Here is a 22,675-nt window from a genome sequence, read left to right as displayed (position 1 = left end):
CCACTGCAAACAAACTCCAGATGCATACGCTTCCTTGTGCATCTGGCTAACTTGGGTCTTGGGGAATCGAGCCTCAAACTGGGGTCCTTAGGCTTCACAGGCAAGCACTTAATCACTAAACCATCTCCCCAGCCCAATTATGCAGAATATTTTTATGCAGACTTAAGTTTTTAGTTCATTTGAGTGAATACCAAAGAGTGCAATTACTTGACTGTATGGTGAAAGCATGTTTCGTTTTGTATGAAACTTCCCAACCATCCTCCAAAGTGGCTACACCAGTTTGCATTCTGATCAGTTGTCACCCTGCATCCTTGCCAGCATTTTGGGATGTCAGAGTTTGAGATTTGGGCTTTTCTCTTGAAGAATGAAATGGTAGTTTCTGGATTTAGTTTGCAATTTCTTAGTGACATGAGGTGATGGGCATCTTCCCTACAATTGATTGTCATCAGTACATCTTCGTTGATTGACTATCTCTCCAGATCTTTCTACTTCGGCTATTTATTTTCTCCTCATTGAGTTTTAAATGTTATTTACATATTATTTTGATAGATAGTCTTTATCAAATACGGGGTTGACAAATATTTTCTCTGACTTTTTTGCTTGTCATTTTATTCTCTTAATGTTTGAGGTTCTTTTCTCTTTTTTTGCTTGTTCTATGATGATTTCATACATAGGAATCATATTTTGATCATGTAGATCCTCTATTCTACTCTAATCCCCCTCTAATCCCCTTCCCAGTCCACTTGAACCCTTTCTACTTTCCAATGGATGTACCACTGAAGACAATGACTCCCTGTCCCTCTGCAACCAGTAACTATCACTAGCTCCTCAAGGAGAGGTGGGGCATCATGAGTCTTTCCCCATCCGTCATGGAATATAGAAAGGTCCTATTTTGTACAAGCCTTATGCAAGTATCTATAGCTGCCGTGAGTTTTTGGGTGCAATGTCCATGTCATGTCCAGATGACAGAGTTCCGCAGCATCCCTCTCCACTCTCCAGCTTATACATTCTTTTCATCCACTCTTCAGTGCTCCCTGAGCTTTGGAGGGAATGATATACATGTCCCATATAGGTCTCAGCATTCAATAGTCACCTCTTTTCAGCATTTTGACCAGTGATCAGTCTCTGCATTGCCTACTACTCACTGAGGAAAAAAATAAAAAAGGATTCTTTGAATAAGGCTGAGAGCAGCATTAATGTGCAGTCTGAGCAGTGTGATGATGTGTAGCTATGTTTTTATCCATTCCTTTCACATTCTGAAAGTTAGATAGTATTAGCTCTGCCTTCAGAAAAAGGAGAAGAAGGATCAGTAAGTGTGTACATGGAGCTAAGATTGGAGCCAAGATCTGGACATAGCCTCCTACCTTACATGACACATTAAAAGTGTGTCTTCCAGGCTAGAGAGATGGCTTATTGGTTAAGATGCTTGCCTATGAAACCTAAGGACCCAGGTTCAATCCCCCAGTACCCATGTAAGACAGATGCACATGGTGGTACATGCATCTGGACTTCATTTGCAGTGGCTAGAGGCCCTGGTGTGCCCTTTCTGTCTCTCTCTCTCTTGTAAATAAATAAGAAAGTTTAAAAAGGGGGTCTTCCTTGCCAGGTTGACCCTTATAGGAATGAATTTTGCTTGCTTCATACTGAAACACCATTTCACAGTTGTGGAAAAGCAGTACACTTATTTGCATGCCCTGAAGAGCCTAGACTGAGACCTTGAGTTGTGATGTGCTAACATGGCATGGACTACTCTCTGCTGTAATACAGCTGGACTCTCTGACCTCTCCTGTCACTGCTCCCATCACACTCAGGGTTCCCAGGACAGGAGGCTCTTTGTGTCCTCTCCCCACACTAGGTTTGCGCCTTTAGCACCTCTGCCTTTGCTGTCAACATTCTTTCTAAGGAAAAGACTTCCTCCTTGCCCATGGACCAAGCCTCCCTTGCTTTTAATTCCTCACTGTGTTTCACAACACAAAGCCCTCTGTCTTGCACTTCTAGATCACGACCATGACATTGACAAAACTTCTTAAGCGTGAAGCATACATTCTGTAACCCTTTCTTAGCCTTTCTGTCTGGGCTGGCGCAGAGGCTCTTAGCAAATGTGCTCCTCATAAATGAATGAACGCATTGACAAATTCCACGAGGGTTAGAGGCACCTTTCATCTTTGAAATGTTTAACTAGAAGAAATGTTTCCTTTGTTTCTAATGATTTGTGCCTTCAGATTTTAAAATTTCATCATATATATATATAAATATATATATATATATATATATATATATATATATATATATATATATATATATATATTTTAATCCTTTTCAATACCACAATCTCTGTTTCCAGTGCTATGGACCCAAGAAGCAGGCAAAACTCAATAAATATGAAATTTTGAATCACTAGGTCATTAGTAACACTATGGAATGGAAACACAAAATATGTACTTTTATGTTTCTAAAGTTTATAAATTCTGTGATTGCTGGCATTAGGGTTTGGCATCCTGGACTGAGAGTTAGGTACCAGGCCTGCTGGGTGACTCTTCCCTAGGAAGTACCCTTCGAAAGGACTAAAATACGAAAAGAAATGGGGGCCACCCATTTGCACCGACTCCAGCAGTAGGTTGTAAAATTCTGGAGGTGTCAGGGTAGAGAACTGGGTGGGTAGAACAGGGTTCAGGGCTTGAGTGACCTCAGATAGGAGCTATGTAATAGGAAACCCGCTTAACCTCGCTAAGCCCTGATTTCTTCATGAACTCAAGATCCATAACACTCCATCATTCTGGCATTATTATAAGACATAGAGCTATCTTGAGAAATAAACGATTAAGATAATGCATGGACAGTCCCTGGGACCTACCCGAACTCAGTAAAGCTTAACTTTAGACGACTTTCCACCCTCATACCTCACTCGTCTAGTCCCCACTAATCCCAGGATAGGATCTACCTACTCCTCCTTCTAGTGGCTTCCACTGAAACGTCTCCTCATGGGGTGCAAGAAAAGAAGCATCAAGTGTAACTCACTAAGCACGGTGCCTGCCGCACGCAGATGTACATGACTGGTTCTGAATGGATTGATCCGCAAGTATGGAGCGGTGTCTTCTATTGGCCCTGGGCTTGGGTCTTCATAGGTGGACTCATTCCTTGTTTTCTGCTGCTCATTGCATTGTCAGGAGCTGACCTATGTAAGATATCTTCTTCACAACCAGGGAGGCTCCTCCTTGTCTCCAGCTCCTACTAGATAGGTCCAGGCCCAGCAAGTGGCCCCAACTCCTGAGGCTAGGATCTCCAATTCCTCTCTCTGTTTCTCCGTCTCCTTGCTTTACATTTCTAAGTTCTTCCTCGGTCTTGCTTCTCAAACTTCCTTCTATCACTACCCTGGTTATTTCCTCCATCACTGTGCATACTTGAGATAGATTCCTGCTTGGGGCCTCTTTGAAAGCATGTGAACTCAGTGAAGAGGACTCTAGTCTCTCATACAATACCATTCAGTTGTCATGTTGCCAATCTTCATGAGCCTCTGTTTCCTTGTTTGTACCAAGGGCTCACAGAACCCATCTGCCTCTCTCACAAGATCACTGTGAGGATGCAAGGAGGTCATCCATGTATCCATTCTCCACTCACTGAGCATCTGCCCTGTGTCAGCACCTTTTGGAGGTACAGGAGATGGAACAAGAGAAAACATAGATAATGTTACTGTGCTCAAGGGACTCTAGTTAATAGCAATAAATGTGCTTATAAACTGCACAGCGCTGTGCATCTCCATGAGAATAAACTGGCTTACCTCCTTTATCTCTGGAAGAACATAGGATATCTAGAGCTCTCCAAACCACTGCCTGTGAACTCCTTCTCTTCCCTGGGGTAAGGCATATAGGCTGAGGGATCCAAAATGGCCACTGCACAGAGACCTGAGTAGCAGATGATTCCAGAATATTCCCTTCGCACTTATCTATTAGCATGTCAGAGTTCACTGTAATTAATTGTAAAGGATTATCTTGCTTCTTCTGATGTACCACTTTAAATGATTTTTATTTGGTGTTATTTGAAATGAGCATGCTATTGACTAAAGCCTGTAAATCTCGTTTATGCCTAGATTGTGTCTGAAAAGGGATCCTCCGTTAGCATGATTTTTAGTTATTGATGACCTCTTTTCTAATGATTCAGCCAGCCTCACTTTAATGATGGTATTGATAACAATATGCTGCCAACAATCTGTTTGCGCCAATGCTCCAAGAGGCAATGAAAAGTAATTGGTGCACATGTGAAAAATAGATAAACTTGCTGTTTTAAGCAAGCATGAAAATCTAGCATATTAGCTCAGACTCAACACGCTTATCTGCTAGCTATATTGGTATTGTGTCTCTTGCATTGCCCCTGGAGTAGGTATTACCATCCCCATATTGCTGAGATCTCAGAGACTTCAAGGGCTGGTGGCTCACCTGCTCCGTTAGGACATGCTGAAACCACAATCAAAAGGGCAGATGTGGCAGTGGGTGAACTGCTTGCTTTTCAAGCATGAGAGCCCAAGATCAGATCCCGGGTTCTGACATAATGAATTGGTAGAGACAGGGAATCTGGGGGAGTCACTGCTAACTAGTCAAGTCGAGTCAGTAAGCTTTATGCTCAGCAAAGATCCCTGTCTCAGAGAAGGAGTGATAGCAGAACTCATCCAACATCTACTTCTAGCCTCTACATACACATGCATACGTGTACAAATGTATATATGGACACACATTCACACACATCACACCTACATACAAATACAAAAAAAGGGACATAGAATAATGGGTCCTCCCTGAATCTCCACTTCCTCATCTCCAAATAACAGAGCAGAGTTCCAGGGTTTAAATGAAAAAGTGACATGATACCAACAATGCAATAACTGATCAACAGTAGTTCTAAAGGAGGGAATTGTTGGCTCCTCACCCCAAAACTCCTTATCCAATATCCTCTTCTGATTTCTGCTTTCTCTGCAGATGACCATTCACGAGTGAGGCTGCTGGTGCTGGATGGAGACCCCCACTCTGACTACATCAATGCCAACTACATTGACGTGAGTGTCAAGATCTATGGCTGACTTTAACCTGTCCCCCAGAAGATGGCCCCTGTCAAACATGTTCAGAGCAGTCTAGGCAAGATGACTATCTTCTTTCAGTAGACTAGAATTGACTGCTCTGTGGAGCCCCAATGCAACCACCAACCTTATTCATTCACCCCATGCATTAATTTGTCTATGTCTCTGTCTGGTCAGCCATTCATTTGATGGTATAAGCATTAGTGCAACAAAAAAATATTACGGTACTCAATGTATGCTATGGCAAACCATTGATCTAAAAATGCCAAGGTCTCTGCCCTCTCAAACCTCAGAAGGAAGATAAGCTATGCATATCAATAAGGCCAGGGCAAACTAGAAAGTGGCAAGCACCACAGGTTCAGATAAAATGCAGCAGGGATCCAGAGGTGGGAGGCATATCGCTTCTTCCATCAGGAATACAAAATGTGACGTGAGTCAAAGCTTGGATCACAAGTAGAATTCAAATGAAAGCAAAGGAAGAGGAGAGGGGGCCTTTAGTTAGAGAATGGTATGGGCCAGGATGGAGAAGCTTGGAAAGAACTCCGCAGCGCCTCTGTTTGAGGGTGATGGAGATGGAGCAATGGGAACCCTGGGAAACGAGATTGGTGCTAGATCCCTGGTGGCCTAGACAGCCAGGTATAGGAGATTGGACTTCACTCTGAAGGCAACCGGATGCTGTTGCAAGTACTTTACCAAGGAAGCAACCCATGCAGAACTCAGTTCTAGGATGCTCGATCCAAGAGTGAGGGGCATCAGAGAGAGGGGATTCGGAATCAACACAGCCAAGTAGGAGCGAGGCTGCCCCAACATTCCAGATACCACTGGGGGATAGACAAAGGAGACAAGAAACACATGCGTATGCACAGAAATGAGAGCATTAGCAAAGATGGAGTGAGGCCCACTGTGGCCAGGCGGACATCCGGGAATGACTGATTCAAGCCAGGCCACTTACACTCACAGCTCAGAGCTCGAGAGCCTTAGAAGTGGGTCAAAGAAGCCCACTGGTCCCTCAGACACTCAAGTGTATTTATAGGCATGCTGTAAAGTGCAATGGTAGTGGTGCGCTTTGTGAATTCCCTCATAGTCTGGTGCTTCATTAATTCAACAAATCCTTACCATACCTTCCGTGGGTCATCTGTCTGTTTGCTGTCAGGTGTTTCCCATCCTTCTTGTCAGACAGCGTAGGCTTGCTTTAACCCAGGGCCCTGCCTGTGTCCCACAGCACCTTCTCCGCCTTACAGATGCGTTTGTACCCTTCTGAGCACGAGCGTGGCGTGCGTGGAGGGAGGGGAGCTAGTCTCCTCAGTGACAGAGGTTCGTGAGAGATTTGAGGATGAAATGAAAAAAGTCGGTGAACTCCTTCTCTCCTCGTTCTTTGGGGGAGGGGTGCAGCTCCTGTCTAGCTGCATCCCATGTGCAGCTCCAGCCTCGCTCAGTTAGGTCCACACATGGTTTCAGCCCTTGTCAAGCAGCCCCAGCTCCTGGGCTCTCGTGACTTTTCTGCCTCCTGTTGCCCTATTGTCCCTAAAGGTTGTCACAGCTTCCTGTGAGCTATCTTATTCCTCTGTCACCTGCTTAACTAGCTCCCATATTGAATTCCCTGCATTGCCTGCTGTGGTTTCTATTTCTTTACTGGACCCTGACTAATACATGACTTGTTGTGAGGCCAAGGCTGGGGCTGGAGCCCCAGTGGAGGTCATGAAGGACACTCTACCTCCATGGCGGCCCTTTGGGGGGATTTCATGAGGAGATGGACAGTTCCAAGAAGTTTGTCTCCAGCCAGAGCAAGGTGCTCCAACCATTTACCTTCTATATGCTGTTCATCTGTCCGCCCCCACACACCCCAGCATTTTTTTCCCAAGAACTGAGTCAATTCTCCATTGTGTGCTATAAATACTAACATTTCAAATTAGGACCCAGTCTGATTGATAAAGACACAGATAAGGAAAGACATCCTCCAAGGCAGGATCTATGGGGTCAAAGCCCCAAGCAGGGGAAGAATAAGCCAAGGAAGGCTTCCCGAAGAAATTGACACCTCAGTTTTGCCTTAGAGGGTGACAGCCAGCCAGACAAGACGAGTTAGTAATAGTGTCTCTTTTTTTTTTTTTTTAATTTTATTTATTTATTTGAGAGCGACAGACACAGAGAGAAAGACAGATAGAAGGAGAGAGAGAGAATGGGCGCGCCAGGGCTTCCAGCCTCTGCAAACGAACTCCAGACGCGTGAGCCCCCTTGTGCATCTGGCTAACGTGGGACCTGGGGAACCGAGCCTCGAACCGGGGTCCTTAGGCTTCACAGGCAAGTGCTTAACCGCTAAGCCATCTCTCCAACCCAGTAATAGTGTCTCTTACACTAACCTCATCTTATTGAGTATTTCAACTTCACAGAGCGAGTACAACTAGTAAACATTTCCAAACGAGTCATCTCAGCTTGGTAAGGTCAGGTGTGACCTATCCAGGATCACACTGCAAGCAGGTAAGGTAGGAGAAGCAGGAGTCTGAGTCACGAGGTCCAGACCGTGCTCCAGGCATAGCACACAAGCAGTGAGCCACTCCCGAGCCCCGCGATGGGTGCTTTAAGTGAGTCAGCTTACCAAGGCTTCTGGGTAATATCTCAAGGTCGATCTTCTGACTCTCATTTTCCAGTAGGGGAAACTGAGCCTTGGGGGGTTATTACAAAGCTCATCCAAAGTCATATAGCAGTTCAGTGGCAGAACAGGCACAGGAACCAGAGAGTGATGATCCTGTCCAATCCTGTCTCTCCTGCCATTTCACCCACCCATCTCATCACCCCACACCCAGCATTCCAAGGACATTCAGCACACTTTGGTCTGGGTTCCTGTTTTTTTTTTTTCCTTCACCATGGCTGTGGCTGGGTGGATGTGACAGTCCTACGAGACACAGCCAATGCAGGATCTTTTATGCCTGAGTTTTATGTACCTATCTGGCATTTGACATCTGAGGAGCAACCACAGCAAGAATCATCTTCCCAAGTACACACACTCAGTCCATGGTGAAGTGGGCATCTGACTTCAGTCAACACCAAGAAATGCCTGAGTTATAGAGGCAACAAATGAAATTGCTTTAAAAAAAATTGCAAAGCAAATCTCTACAATACCATACTAAGCCTTCCTCTCATTTCTGTCACATTCTATCATTGCAAAGTATTTTGCAAGCCTTTAAAGACAGAAAACCAGGGGTCGAGGTTAAGAGCGCTGCCCAAGGTCACACAGCTAGACTTTAATTCTCTGCACAGCCAGAGTGCACCACGGCCCCCTTTCTCTCTCTGTAAAAAGTAGATTGTGCACACAGGCCAAATGTTTCTACCACATGCTGTCCTAATAGACAGTGTCAGGCCCTGAGAGGCATCAAGGGCTAACGAGACTACAGTTGTGAATTCATTCCTCGTTGGCTTTGTTGGATACCAGCCTTTCTGATGACTAGCTTTGTAATTGTGGCTACATTACTTCCTTATTCTGACATCTCTATAAAGCGGTAACAACACTAGGCTACAAGTGTATGATAACTGATGCACCTCTCAGAATCCCAGAAGGAAATAGAGCTTGCTCAATGGAAAAGTTTAATAAAGGTGTGATTTGAATTAAAGAATGCCACCAACAGGGCAAGGTGGAGTACCTTGCAGCTAGAGATAGCAAAGAACTTTTCCTAGTACTAGGGCTGTGAAAGTGAGAGGGTGAGTGTAAGGCTAGAGGGTCACTGTTAGGACAGACAGGACAGTGAGCCCACTCTCACACGGCAGTGAAGGACTTAGAAGGATATAAGTCTTAACCTCCTGCTGGCCTTTGAACTTCTGCTTCTGCTCCTATTTGAACAAATGTCTGAGAGACACAGAAGGGCATGGAGGTCTTCATTGCAATTTATGTGATCACATGGAACAAAGAAGATATCAGCCATGAATACCTTCGTGTGTGTGTGCTGTATGTGTGTGTGTGTGTGTGTGTGTGTGTGTGTGTATACATTAATAAGTATGCAGGCACACATGCATGTAGACTTTGATAGAGGCCAGAGGCCAACGTCAGGTGTCATCTTTAGTAATGCCATCCATCTTCTTTGAGACAGGGTCTCTCATTGGCCTGGAGATCACTAAGGGGGCTAGATTGGCTGGCCAGAGCATTCTTTAAAACATTTTTTTTTATTATTCATTTGAGAGTGAAAGACAGAGAGAAAGAGGCAGAGAGAGAGAGAGAATAGGCATGCCAGGGCTTCCAGCCACTGCTAACGAACTCCAGACACGTGTGCCCTCTTGTGCATCTGGCTAACGTGGGTCCTGAGGAATCGAGCCTTGAACTGGGGTCCTTAGGCTTCATAGACAAGTGCTTAACTGCTAAGCCATCTCTCCAGCCCAGGTCAGAGCATTCTTAAACTTTTCCTGTCTCTGCCTGACCAGCACAAGGATTATAGGCATGCCACCATGCCCGTCATTTGACATGGGTACTGGAGATCAAATTCAGGTCCTTATGCTTGCAAGGCAAACCTACTTTACCAACTGAGCCATCTCCTCAGCCCATGAATACCTGGTTAAAGTGTTATCAGTGTAGGGTAGCGCATAGTTAAACCATATGAATTGTGCAGTCTACTCCAGTGAAGTTAAATTCCTGTGGATTCCTGGAAGGACAGAGAGAAAAGGGGGAGAGAGAGAGAGAAAGGGAGAAAGAGGCTACCTATTCTTCATTCCTTTGCCCTGGTCTCCACCCCAGCTCCCAGGTTCTTCAAAGAGCTAACTGCTCTAGCTAGTAGAATCCTTTCTCCACAATTGGATCTTGACAACTCATTAAAATGACTCCATTTGGATAATGAGCTAAACGGGGCCAGCCCTGTCTGGGCCTCTGGAGGCTGTGATCTGTTGCTGTGTGTGAACCATCCTGCTGGCGGGTTTGTTTGCACACCCGAAAAAAATGTATTAGCCACTTGAGTCTGTTATAAATTATCAGCCTGGAAATAAATATCGTATCTGGGTCCCCTGTAAGTAACAGATGCAGAAGTGCAGAGTGAGATAAATGCACTTTGGATGTGAACCTCTTCCCCATTGCTCACAGACAGATGGAGGCAGGCCCGGTGGTGGTTTGCAGTCCATCTGCAAGCTGTGTAGGTGGGACTTAAATGAACTGAAAGTTCTTTTAAGGTTAGGAAGTTTTCTGTACTAGCTCTTGGCAAATCCCCAGAGATCCAATTGAGTAGTACATTTCCTTTTATCTTCTTTGCTGAGGACTCTCCCGGTTTGGATGTTTTTCTCTTTGGGGACTGTGTGGGTTTCTGGAGTCCAGATTATCTTTGTGCTCAGATGCATGGAGCCAGGCATCTGGCATTCATGGTTTCTCTCCCTCTCTCTCTCTCTCTCTCTCTCTCTCTCTCTCTCTCTCTCTCTCTCTCTGTGTGTGTGTGTGTGTGCTTTAACCAGGGAAGGCCCTGGTAGACTCTTCCACACTGAGGGCACAGTTATGAGCAAGACACATTCCAGCCCTGCCCTGGTGAAGCTCCCATTCCATGGGGGTGGGCAACAGGCATGGAGAACAGTATGCTAGGTTGCTATCCCGACTCGTGCCTTGAAGAAAAGACAAAGGAAGGGGACAGAAGCAGTGTGATCAGATAAGAATTGTCTGGTACAGTGACTGGTAAGAGAGCAGAAGGCTGGAGGGAGTAGAGGAAACTACTCCGTGATGTGGAGATGAGAGTGACAGGCACCAGGAGAATTCTATGCTAAGGTCTGTGGGCAGGAATTTGACCACTGCCCCTAAAGAAGAGAAATAAGCTCTTGAGCCATGGGGGCCATTTGTGGGAAGTCTAGAAAGGCTGCTGGAGGCATAAAGTGGGAATACAGAGATCTTGAGAGGCCCAAACTAGGCTTAATTAAGAAGCAAATTAAACCACCACCTTCTTGGAGAACATTCCTCGGGCCTTTTGGCTGAGTCAGTATCCATGGATGCTCTACAGACCTTCTCCTTGGAGGGTTTCATCCCACTTTGTTGATGTCTACAAGTCACTTCAAAGCAGAACCCACATCTATCTGGTCCATTTTGGTATTTCCATGGTCTTGTGCATAATAAAAGGCACTCCTTTAATATTTGTTGATTGAATATAAAATGGCTGAGTAAATAAAATGAAAGCATAAAATAGTGAGCCCTAACAAATCTGACCTCACAATTGGAATGTGAATGTCTTGCTCAGAATTTCATCCCATTGACCTTTAAGCACATTAGAAGCCTATAACCCATGGTTTCACCCAGGCTTATTCTTCCCATCTATGCATTGACGGGGTGCCCAACATTACCTCAAAGGCATGCTCATGAATGTATTCAGCTAACCAGCCTTTGCGCTGGGTGCCATGCCTCGTGGCACAGGTGGAGAGAGGTATAAAAATACTCAGAGCAACACATGTGCCTGCATTTGCTGGGCATATGGGAAGCCTTGCTGGATCTCTCAGAAGGAAGGAGTCTCAGGAGGGAGGAGTTGCCCCCATATCGCAGCTTAAAGAGCTGACTGTAGAAAGCTCCTAAGTCTAAGTCTTCCAGCCAGCCTGTGCTGCCCTGTCTATCTTAACTTGGAGAAGTGTTCCTACCTCTTCTGTCTCAGAGGACAGTTCGGTTGCTACTAACCATGGAGATCTCATCATCCTTACATCCCCCAAAGGACTGCTAGACACTGTAGTCATGATAGGTTCTTCATAAATGCTTACCAGTAAACAGGAGTGTGACTATAGCAAAGACATACATATTAAAGCTTAAGATTGTGCCTGCCACATACTCATATATTAGCTCATTTAATCTTCATAGCAATACTATGATTTAAATAGCCTTATCCCCATTTTATAGGAAACAAATCTATGTATTAGCCCAAAGTGGTTAAATAACTTTCCCTAAATGGCACAGCCTAGAAGGGGCAGAGCTAGAATTCAAACACAGGAAACTGAATTGGTCTACATACATACGATGCCATGCTATGATATCTTTCTGGTTGGTTTGCATTTGGTACTTACTGTGAGCCTCACACTATGCAAGAATCTGTGGGAAATTGCTTCAAACTAAGGAGGCAGTGTTTGTCTACTGTCTTCACAAAGTAGATAGAACCACCCATGCAAACAGTTTAGTGCCAATAATAATACTGTGGTGAGTCTAACCATGTAAGTTATGCATTTGCATTGCTGTGAGCAAATATCTTAGAAAGCAACTAAAAAAAAAAGAAAGAAAGATTTGGACTGCTAAGTTGACTTAGCAGTTAAGCCAGACACACAAGATGACACTAGCAGTCAAGATCACACACAAGCACAAGGTGGCACAAACATCTGGAGTTTGTAGTGGCTGGAAGCTCTTGTGGCCAATTCTCTCTCCCTCTCTCTCTGTCTCTCTCATACTAAAAGAAAAAAGTCATTCTGTTGGGCTTGCCTCAATTTTTTTTTTTAAAGAAATATTGACTCTAGTTCATAGTTACAGAGGTGTCAGTCTGTGATATCAGGGAGAGTTTTGCCAAAAAGAGCAGTTCCCTTCATAGCCAAGAAACAATGGAAAGGGGCTATGGAACAGGCTAGAACAAGACAGAACCCCAAGGGCATACCCTCAGGGAGCTATTTCCTCCAATCTGTCTTACCTCCTGTCTTTCACCATCTACCAATAATGCCATCATATTATGAACCCATGGAGGATCCTTACGTCAGAGACCTCATGATCTAAGTGTTTCTAGAAAGGCCCTCACAAACACACCTGCAGGTGTGAGTCACTAACTCCTCTCTGGTTCCCTTAATTCGATCCAGTTGACTAACCATGACACTGACAGCTCTGGTCATGATGTTGGTTGTGGGTCAGTGATAACTGGTACCCTAGATAGACTATGGCCAGCAATCAGAACCTGTCAAAATGTATCAGATAAATGAAAGGCTAAGATCAAGGAGCGCACAAGGGCATCGGACACTCAGTCTTTGATCCAGGACCTCAGAGATGACGACACACTTACAGCAAAAGCTACATCAATGGCAATTCTGGTTTATTTCTTAAAGGAGACCTTGAGACAACTCTTTTCCTGACAATGTTTAAGACTAAAATAAGGGCTGGGGAGTTGGTACAACAACTAAAGGTACTTGCTTAGAAGTCTGGCAGCCCAAGTTCAAGTCCCAAACATCCGCATAAAGCTGGATGTAAAGTGGCCCATATGTGTGTGTCTGAGATCCCAGCACACCTGTCAGGATGAGGAGGCAGAGCCAGGTGAATCCATAAGGTCACAGGCCAGCTAGATTGGCACATAAACAGCAGCAAAAATAGTATTACAAAGAAGATGAAAAGAAAGGAAAAACCATCGCAAGATTGTTGTTAGACGGTTACATGCATGCCATGACATGCACTTACCCCCTTACACATCATATACATACATACACATATACATATGTACATACATACATACTTACATTTATTTTTAAAAGAACAAAATAAGTATCTATCAAACTTAGAATTTATTTTGTCCATGGACAGTTACCTCTAAAGTTAACCCTAACCCTACTTCAGATCAAACAATCTCTCCTCATTCATAAGCTCTACAGTCAGGATCTGTGAGGTTTGTATTTTTTTGCATGTGTATTTGTGTGTGTGGTATGTAGGCATGTGTGTATGTATGAGTATATACATATGGGTTCATGTGTGGCCATGTACATATGGACACAAGAGGTCAATGCGGAGTATCTCCCTCTACTGCTCTTCCCATTTGTTCAAGACGGGGTCTCTCGCTGTCCACAGAGCCTACTAATTCAGCTACACCGGCTGTCCATGTTGCCCAAGAGATCCGCTCCTCTGCACCCACCCAGTGCTGGGAGTACAGGTGTGCACAGCCACACCCAGCTTTTACGTGAGGGCTGGGGTTCGGACTCACGCCCTCATGAGTGTACAGCAAGCACTTTACTGGCTGATCCAACTCTGCAGCCCCAGCATCTGTGTTTTTAAGAAGTGTATCCATGTATTCACTACATACTAACTGCTAAGTGCAGTGTATTCTGTACTTAAGGCAGATCTGTCAGTCTCTGAACTTAAACTTCTATCCCACACGTTACCCCTGTGGAAAAAGCAAGTATGCACCCCATGTATTTCACTCCCAAACAAAAGACAAAGTCACCTTTGGCCTCTTCCCTGATGGCTAGGGTTAGGGGCCACCAGGGTATCCCACATCAGAACCCAGTGAGGCTTACAGGAGCACTCAGAAATGCACTGGGGGGATTAGAAACTGGTCTCTGAGTCAGTAAGTAGCTTATGGGTCTCTCCAAGCTCATACCTCCACAAGGTCCTCTCTGTACCGAGAACTTTCATATTGTCAGAGAAGCACTATGGAATCCTTCCCATTTTCTTTCTTTCTTTCTTTCTTTCTTTCTTTCTTTCTTTCTTTCTTTCTTTCTTTCTTTCTTTCTTTCTTTCTTTCTTTTAAGAAAGAGAGAATTGGTGCACCAGGGCCACAACCCTAGTGGGCATGTGCGATCTTGCACCTGCCTCACCCCCCTTTGTGCGTCTGGCCTACGCGGGATCTGGAGAGTCGAACATGAGTCCTTAGGCTTCGCAGGCAAGCACCTTAACCGCTAAGCCATCTCTCCAGCCCCATCCTTCCTATTTTCATTCTCTAACTGCTACTAATGCTGTCAGCAACAGAATAGTCTTCTTCTGTTATCTGCTTTGTGTGCTCCCTTCCAGGAGCTGTTACTGTGGTCTGAATATAATCCCAGCTTCAGAAAGGCTTGTCAATGGTTCAGAGTCTCTAATAAACCTGAAAACTTCTTCTTCCCCATGTTTTGCTTGGGCGAGCCTAAGGGGTGCATACCTGGTGCCCACAGTGGCAGCAGTTGCACAGCAAGCCTGTGTGGACCCTTCTCAAGTAGCCATCAGAGTAGCTAACCGTTTGTGAGTGACTAAATGTTCTACACGCATCATCAGAGCTGATCTCCACTTTGCTGGGGGATGCCCAATACTATTCCTTTCTTATTTTCACAAGGAAACAAAAGTTGGATGGAGATACGCATTAATATTGAACTGTTTGCACGTTTCACCTGGAGACCCTTTACTGTGTTATCTTTCTGTTATCCAGGGGTACCATCGACCTCGACACTACATTGCAACTCAAGGTAAGTGCCCTGGAGATACTTCAAGTACCCCAAGGAAGAGAGCTTCCTGAGACGACACTGCAAGGCTTGCTACCCGCCCCTCTCTATCTGTTATTCCAACACTTTCTTTCTACTAAAGGGCCTGGCTCTCCCTGAAGCAAGGGAATGAATTTCCACTGGCAAAGACAGAGAGGGAAGGTGGGAAAGCACAAAGATGTCCTTGAGAAGCAAGGAGGTGACAAGTTTGGCTTAGAAGGAAGAATTGTCACTAGGAAATATTAAGAGAAAAGGGACCAGAGAGAACAGAAACCTCAGCAGGCGCTACCCAACAGAGCTGGAGCTGGGGTGCCCTTCTCTCCTTAAAATGTGCATATCTATGAGAGAGGAACCGGGGAGGCTTCTCCCTTCAGTGGACACATGTCCACAACGGGGAGCTGAAGTGCCTTCCTCTTTGATGGGCGCATGCCCATGAGAGAGGAGAGAGGGTGTCTTCTCCCCTCAGTGAGTACATTCCCACAGGAAAGGCCCAGCCCACTGCTTTAGAAGTAGCCAGGCACATGCTGTTCACGGCCTTAGAATGATCATGCCTTTCAAATCCTTCTGAGATAAAATCCTGCAGATAATTATACATGTGGACAGTGGCATATATAAAAGAACATTCTTTACAATGTTATCTATAATAGGAAAAGGCTGAAAAATCTGAACTGTCCAATAATAGGCAGGTTGGTCAAATAAAGTATGGTGTCTCCATGTTATAAAAAAAAAACAAAAAACCAACTCTGCAGCTATGAAAAATGTCATGTGTGGAAGGATTTTTAAGGGCATCAAAAATATTTATACTAGATCTGATGGTTATTGCAGTAATATCCGTGCATATGCACATAAACATAGAAAAGTGGAATTCAACTTTTTATATCAAAAGCATGAATGACTTCTGTAATTTTAAAAATGATGAAGACCCAGGACATTAAAAGAGTCATTTCCTAGGAAATTGCTGTGGATCATCAGATCCTATCTCCCATTCCTTGCCTCTTTCTCCATTTTCTCTTTTACTTTATCGTTCCTTTCCTGTCCACGCTCCAGATGAACGCCTAGTGAGTTTGTCAAGCTCAGAACTCCACGCGTCCTGCTTCTGCTTTCTGCAGCTCCACCCCCCTCACTCCTCTTGGAAACTTCCTTGGCCACAGCCCAAAATGTGCTCAAGGAGGGGATGGCTCAGGGGAAGTGGAGCTACTAAGCTGAGCAAGAAAACCGCACACGACACAGGAGGAAAGGGTGCTATAGACCACATGAGCCTTTGGAATGCGGCTCTTCCTATCTGCACTCTGATCTGACTCACATAAGTCTCGGCTACTTAGTGCCCTACTGAGGATCCTCTGGTCTCACTCCTGCCAGCCTGTGTGGAACCTTGATTAAACAGCCAAGAGGGACAAACCTCTAGGCTGCATCTACTGTCTCTAACCCCACCACCTTCTGTTGGCAGGCCCAATGCAGGAGACGGTAAAAGATTTCTGGAGAATGATCTGGCAGGAGAACTCAGCCAGCATCGTCATGGTCACAAACCTCGTGGAGGTGGGCAGGGTAAGTCTCTCCTGTGGCCATCTGGGCAGAGGGTGGCAGATGTGTGCTCTGGCATGCCTATTCCCTGTGTTGTGCCATGTGCCCACCTAGTCAGTGGTTCACTCTCCAAGCAGCCTCGGGGGATGGGAGACAACATCCCTCCTATTTCACATGCGAGCAGTGTCTTTTCTCCTCGAGTCCTCGTCCCTTTGTCCTCCCTCGCTCTCTGTCAGCGCCATCTCATATATTTTGAGGAAATTAAAACCGTGGGACGTGGGCTCCCTCATCGCTGTGTCACAGATCTTACTATATCTACAGCCATCTTTGCATCCTTTCCCTCGGTGGTCAGGTCCAGCCATAAGAAAAGGGATGTTTTGGTTGACCCCATATGGTCAAATATTGAACATTTCTTAAGATTCAGGCCAGTATGATAGGAGCTGAGTTTCTGCCCTTTTGAGGGTCAGCCTTGTGCCATGAATCTCAGATCCTGCTCAAGGTGGGTTTTTTGTTTTTTTTTTTTTAATGTTTTGTTTTGTTTTTATGCCTCCCTTTCACTTGAGAAATAAGTTTCTTCCTCATGCTAGATTGTTCCTCTTAGCATACAGAGATATTCAGTACCTTCTTTCTCAAAAAGACAAAAAAGAAAGTCCACAAAAATGTCTCTCCTGCCCCCACTTTTTGGCTGAACTTGAAATCCTCACACAAGGCTCGGTTCCCACGCTCAGATCTCTTCCACCCATGCCAGCACGGCTGGCTCTTCACGCCATCAGCAGCCATGTTGTCAACAGCGCTCACGACCTTCATGTTGACAAGCCAGCCGCCACCTCTCTCTTCTCACCTGCTCCATATCTCAGTGGCATCTCACTCTCTGCCTCCTGTTCTTCCTCCCCTCACCTCCAAACCTCCCATTCTTCAGGGCCGAGGCCTTGGTCTCCCTCTCTGTGCTCTACAGTCTCTGTCCTGAGGTGGTCTTAAGTAGGGCTCACACGTGGGACTGCTATTCCCAGCTTGGTTTTGCCCTCTTCTTTAACTGTGGCTGTTATGTGGGTAGGCTGGCTTCAGAGGTCAAAGGCAGATATACAAACACCTGGATCCAAATAGTTCTCTGTATATGATCTAACTCAAGTATGGGCAGGTAAGTTTTTATGGATAAACCATAAAGATAAAGTGCCCTGGCCAGGGGAAAGGAGAAGTTGTGCAGCTGGGCACAATGACAATGTATTAAAGTGATAAGGATATCTCATGGCCTATTATGGAATCAGGACCTGGTTAGACTTTATCCCTGTGTTCCACCTTACCTGGTACATTCCCCAGTTTTACAGGGGAGTACATGGATGGAGAATAACCACCCTGAAGTCACTCAGCCAGCAATCTGGCAGCTGACTCTCCTTTTACTGCTCTTGACTCCTCTGTTCAGACTGCTCCCCCAGGGACTCAGGCTCGGGCTGCCTCTCCAGTGGATAAAAAGACCAGCTCAGAATTTGAGAACCCCAGCCTGGCCCACAGCACATACTACATTGGAAATAGATACCCTTGATGGATAGACCACAAACTGAAATTGGATTTGGGAAGGAGAGCAGTCTCTTAGTAGAACTCCAGCTAGTGGCCAGACACATATAACTGCATTAAATTTATTTCACAATAATTATACAACGCAATGTTCCCAATTATGATTTGGATAGCACGGGTTTGCATCCAGGCTCCAGCCCTTGCTAAAAGTTGACTTTGAGCAGTTTTCTTGACTCCCCCAAGTTTAGATCCTCATCTATATAATGTGGGCACTCGGAATATCTAAGGTCATGTTAATAAATAATTTCAAAATAATGCAGGTAAATTATTGATAGAACACTTATTAGACAGTATTAGACAAAGATAGTGTCAGCCACCATTATGTGAAAAAGTCTGAGGTGAACAGAAATGTCAGCATTTTCTAGAATCTTCCTAGCTATGAATGATAGAGTCAATGGATCCATTTGCCTCCAAGCTCCGGGGCGTTTAATGTGTTTCCCTAAGTGGGTTCCATGGGATGCTGCTAGTCTGCAAGATGCCTGATGAGCAGAGGGTTCCACGGTTAAATATGTTTTGGAAATGCTGTATCCTCTGCCCCTGCTAGAGAGGTCTACATTAGCACAGCCCACTGGAGGAGCCCAGCAGTCCTGCAGCAAAGCCACCTGTTTAACTTTGTTGATGCAGCATTTCCCAAACTCATTTGACCACAAAACCTTTTCTGTTTGTTTGTGTTTTTTTTTTCCTTTTTGTTTCTTTTGTTTTGTTTTGTTTTGTTTTTACCTAACACCTATTAGCACCCAGCGGAACACACTATGGGAAATGCCACGCTAGGCCGTGCCGCGTCCCCCGGAATGGTAATAATGCTTTTGTTCTTTTAAGGGGGAAAACCATGATCTTGCTCTTTTTTTCCCCCTCTGTGGAGTGTGACGTAGAGTCAAATGTGGGAATAATTCACTGGTATCATCAGTACCCACTGGCAGGGCAAAGACCAGTCGCAGATCTTCCCTTGCACCCAGGACTTTCCATCCTTTTTCCCAACTAAGAGCCTTTCTCCTTCCAGTCCCCTGATGACCACATCAGTAAGGGCCCCCCCTCCCAAAACCACTTCTGCTCTCACTGCCTCACTGTTTCCCACCTTTCTCATCTTTGCTCAGCTGATAGGGCAGAAAGGGAATGAGCCATCAAACCTCTGAACCTCAGTACTCTTTCTCATCTACCAAATGGGACTAATAAACCTCCCATCTTTACCTACTTCTTTCTGGTTGCTAATATACCGATGCATTGGAAAATGATAAGGAGCTTTGGAAAAGAAGGTACTACTGTTACTTCGAACAGCCCCAATGTGTCCAGCAGTGAGCTTGCCCCCCCCCACCCCCGTGAAATTTGATGATCCTTGACCAGCTGAGCACCTGGTGCACTCAAATGCCACCAAAGTCACCCTTGGGTTTATTTGAAAGGGACAAGCAAATGGGGTAGCTTCCCTCACTTATCCGCCTGCTCATGCATCCTTGTCTCTATGCTTTCCCTGTCTCGCACTTGGCCACAGGTGAAGTGTGTGCGATACTGGCCAGATGACACTGAGGTCTATGGAGATATTAAAGTCGCCCTGATTGAAACAGAACCCCTGGCAGAATATGTCATCCGCACCTTCACAGTACAAAAGGTAGGTTGCCCTTGCCTGTGGGAAGCCTGTTGGCCTGGCCAAGCCAAGCCAGCCAGCTTGTGTCTTCATCCAGGCAGGTGGAAACCAAAAGTCGGGTTTGTGCCTCCACTACCCCCCAGCCCCACTACACACACACCTGGTGTTACAGGCAGATCAGCAGTCAGGTCACAGTTTCATCCTGCTGCAATGGAGCCTACAGCTAGTGGGACAGAATAACAGACAAATGGACAATTCAAAGGATTAAGCCATCTTGTGATGCAGAACCATACAGGCAAAGGGTAGGGATAAAGCTCCACAGAAATATGGGATAATTCGAAAGCCCTTCCCCCAGAGGAGGAGGTATTTGGGCAGAGAAATAAATGATAAGGTTCTATAATAATGATAAGGAAAGGACAGAATTAACAGTATCTCTATATAGAAGGGTAAGAAAGCTGCAAACGGAAAAATTACCTCAATATATCCCACTCAGGTGGTTATCTATCATCAAGGGGTGATACTTGTCACTGGTGACATTAGGGGTCATTACAACTTGGGAGGGAGGGAGTTTTTACTGGCACCTAGTGGGTGGAGGTCAGGGATACTGCTAACTAATCTATAATACACAGCATAGCACAGGACCCCATGACAAAGTATTGCCTAGCCCAACACACCAAGCCTACAGCCAATAGTATCTAGGTTGAGCAATACTGGTCTAGGCATTAAAAGCAGGCCAGGGTTTCAGGAGCCTGATGAGCAAAAAATGAAATCACACATAATCATCATTACTACCTGTTGGTTTCAACTATTATATGGTCATGATTACTATATCATCACCTTTACCCAGGGCTTTCTGGACTTATAATGAGGTTGAATCCCAATAAACCCATTGTAAAAAATGAAAATATCAGTTGACAATTCATTTACTATGCCTAACATATTGAACCTCATAGCAGAGCAACACAGTAAACCCAGTATCTTGTGCTGTTGATCTTCATCATGGTGTGACTACATGAGATCTGTGGCTTGAGGTGTCACTTTTCACTAGCTTGGGAACAGATCAAAATTCAAAGTAAAATCTCTACTACAGGTCTAGGGATATGGCTCAATGGGTAAAAGCACTTAGTGTGAAAGCATGATGACATGAGTTCAAGTCCCCAGAACCAACATAAAGCCAAATGCAATGGCAAGTGTCTCAGCCTTCCTATGCTAACATGGGAGGCAGAGGCAGGAGAATTCCCAGAGGTCCACAGGCCATAGAGCCTGGCATATACAGTGGGAAACAATAAGAGACCATGTCTCAGATAAGGTAGGAGGCAAAGGCTGACATCAGAGGTGGCTCTCTGTCCTCCATGCCTGCACCAGGACATATGCATGCCTCCCTACCACACACACCATAACACACCTGAGGACCCACACAAGGATAATAATATTTCTCCTGGCCACATCCCTGTTTGTGCCATCATAAAGTCAAATCCCACCAAGGCAAGAATATCTGTGTTATGACAATTAACATTTCCAGAGCACTTTCTATATGCCAGGTGCTTTCTTAAGTGTCTAGGATATATGAACTTACTTGAATCCTGTTGGGTAGGTGCACATAACCCCAATACACATACTCCTCAACCTCTCCTCCCCAGAGCAGCCATGAGGGTGTGCAGTTCTTGAAACTGTGAGTGTAATGATGTCCTTCTCTTTCTGAGAAGTAGCTGCACAGCCTCCCTGAAGTACCCTGTCCCTTGACAGAAAATCAAGGTTTGGCCTGGGCTGTCTACCCACCCCCATCAGGCCCAGTCCTGTCCTCAAGCTCTTACCCATGCTGCCCTTCTACCCCGATTTCCTCCAGCTCTTCAGAGGGGTGGCACCCGAGCCTCAATGGCATGATGACAGGTGCAGACCACGGGAGTCAAATCGTCACCTTACACCTTGCTTGGTCTCCATTTCCTCATCTGTCACATGGGAATGACAATAGGAAGACTGCTGGGAGAATTAAGTGAATAGACACACTGATGTGTCCAAAAGTGTGACCAGCACGTGCACCAACACTTAATAAGTGCTGGCTGCTATTTCAGTGATTCATGTTTCCAGATTCAGGTTAAGCACTCCCTCCATCATGAATTCTTCTCTGATTTCCCCTCTCTCCGGACCACATAAGTGAACATTTGGCAGACTCTAGTAAAGTCATACACGTAGGCATCTCCATCCCCATCCAGGCTACTGAGCTGCTCACGGATAGTAGCTCTGACTTTTTTGGCCTCTCCTTTGTACTTAGCATGACTCTAGGAACACATACACCTTGGAGGCTATTTCCCGACAGCATGGACAATGAAATAGGCTCTTCCTTGCCAATGGTCTCTGAATGTCTTCAGGAGATGTCTAAGTAGACAACGATGGGCATGGGAAACAGCGGAAGGAACGGTGCCATTGCCACAGGGTGCTCAGGAAACCACCCCTGACCTGGAAAGAGAGAAGAAACCAACCTGCTGTCAGCCCCACTGCCTCTCCCCGTCTTATAATTCTAAATAATAATGTAATTATAAAAAGTCTGCTGAATTTTTTTAAACCCAAGATCAATGCGGACTCTCATGAACAAGGCTGTAAATCTGGGAACTAACAAATCTCAGCACCCAGAAGGCCCTTCAAGCACTTGGAATGGTGCCATCATTTCTTCTGGTTCCTTCTTTTAATATACACTGATATGAGATGTTTTTCACAGAGGGTGCCCAGGTGTCAAGCATTGGGTGTGGTTTCACCATCTCGGAGACACAAATTACCAATTAGTACATTGAAGAAGTCCTGGTTTCATATTTTCTGAA

The 22,675-nt window shown here is 45.2% G+C and overlaps 1 protein-coding gene across 5 annotated transcripts in view; it reads left to right on the top strand.

Annotated features, from left to right (window-relative positions):
- The window catches only part of Ptprt (protein tyrosine phosphatase receptor type T), a 1,232,244-nt gene that overhangs the window by 1,170,146 nt on the left and 39,423 nt on the right, over positions 1-22,675 (top strand). For all 5 annotated transcript variants that reach the window (XM_045155759.1, XM_045155757.1, XM_045155760.1 and 2 more), the window contains exons 19-23: positions 4,971-5,047; positions 15,136-15,172; positions 16,635-16,732; positions 19,015-19,074; positions 19,767-19,883. In XM_045155759.1, coding sequence (XP_045011694.1) covers positions 4,971-5,047; positions 15,136-15,172; positions 16,635-16,732; positions 19,015-19,074; positions 19,767-19,883 — 389 coding nt within the window. The remainder of the gene's footprint in view (positions 1-4,970; positions 5,048-15,135; positions 15,173-16,634; positions 16,733-19,014; positions 19,075-19,766; positions 19,884-22,675) is intronic.

The sequence above is a fragment of the Jaculus jaculus genome, chromosome 8, assembly GCF_020740685.1.
Source record: "Jaculus jaculus isolate mJacJac1 chromosome 8, mJacJac1.mat.Y.cur, whole genome shotgun sequence".
Classification (NCBI taxonomy): domain Eukaryota; kingdom Metazoa; phylum Chordata; class Mammalia; order Rodentia; family Dipodidae; genus Jaculus; species Jaculus jaculus.
The sequence above is the reverse complement of the archived record's forward strand: the minus strand, read 5'-3'. Positions and strand labels throughout refer to the sequence as shown.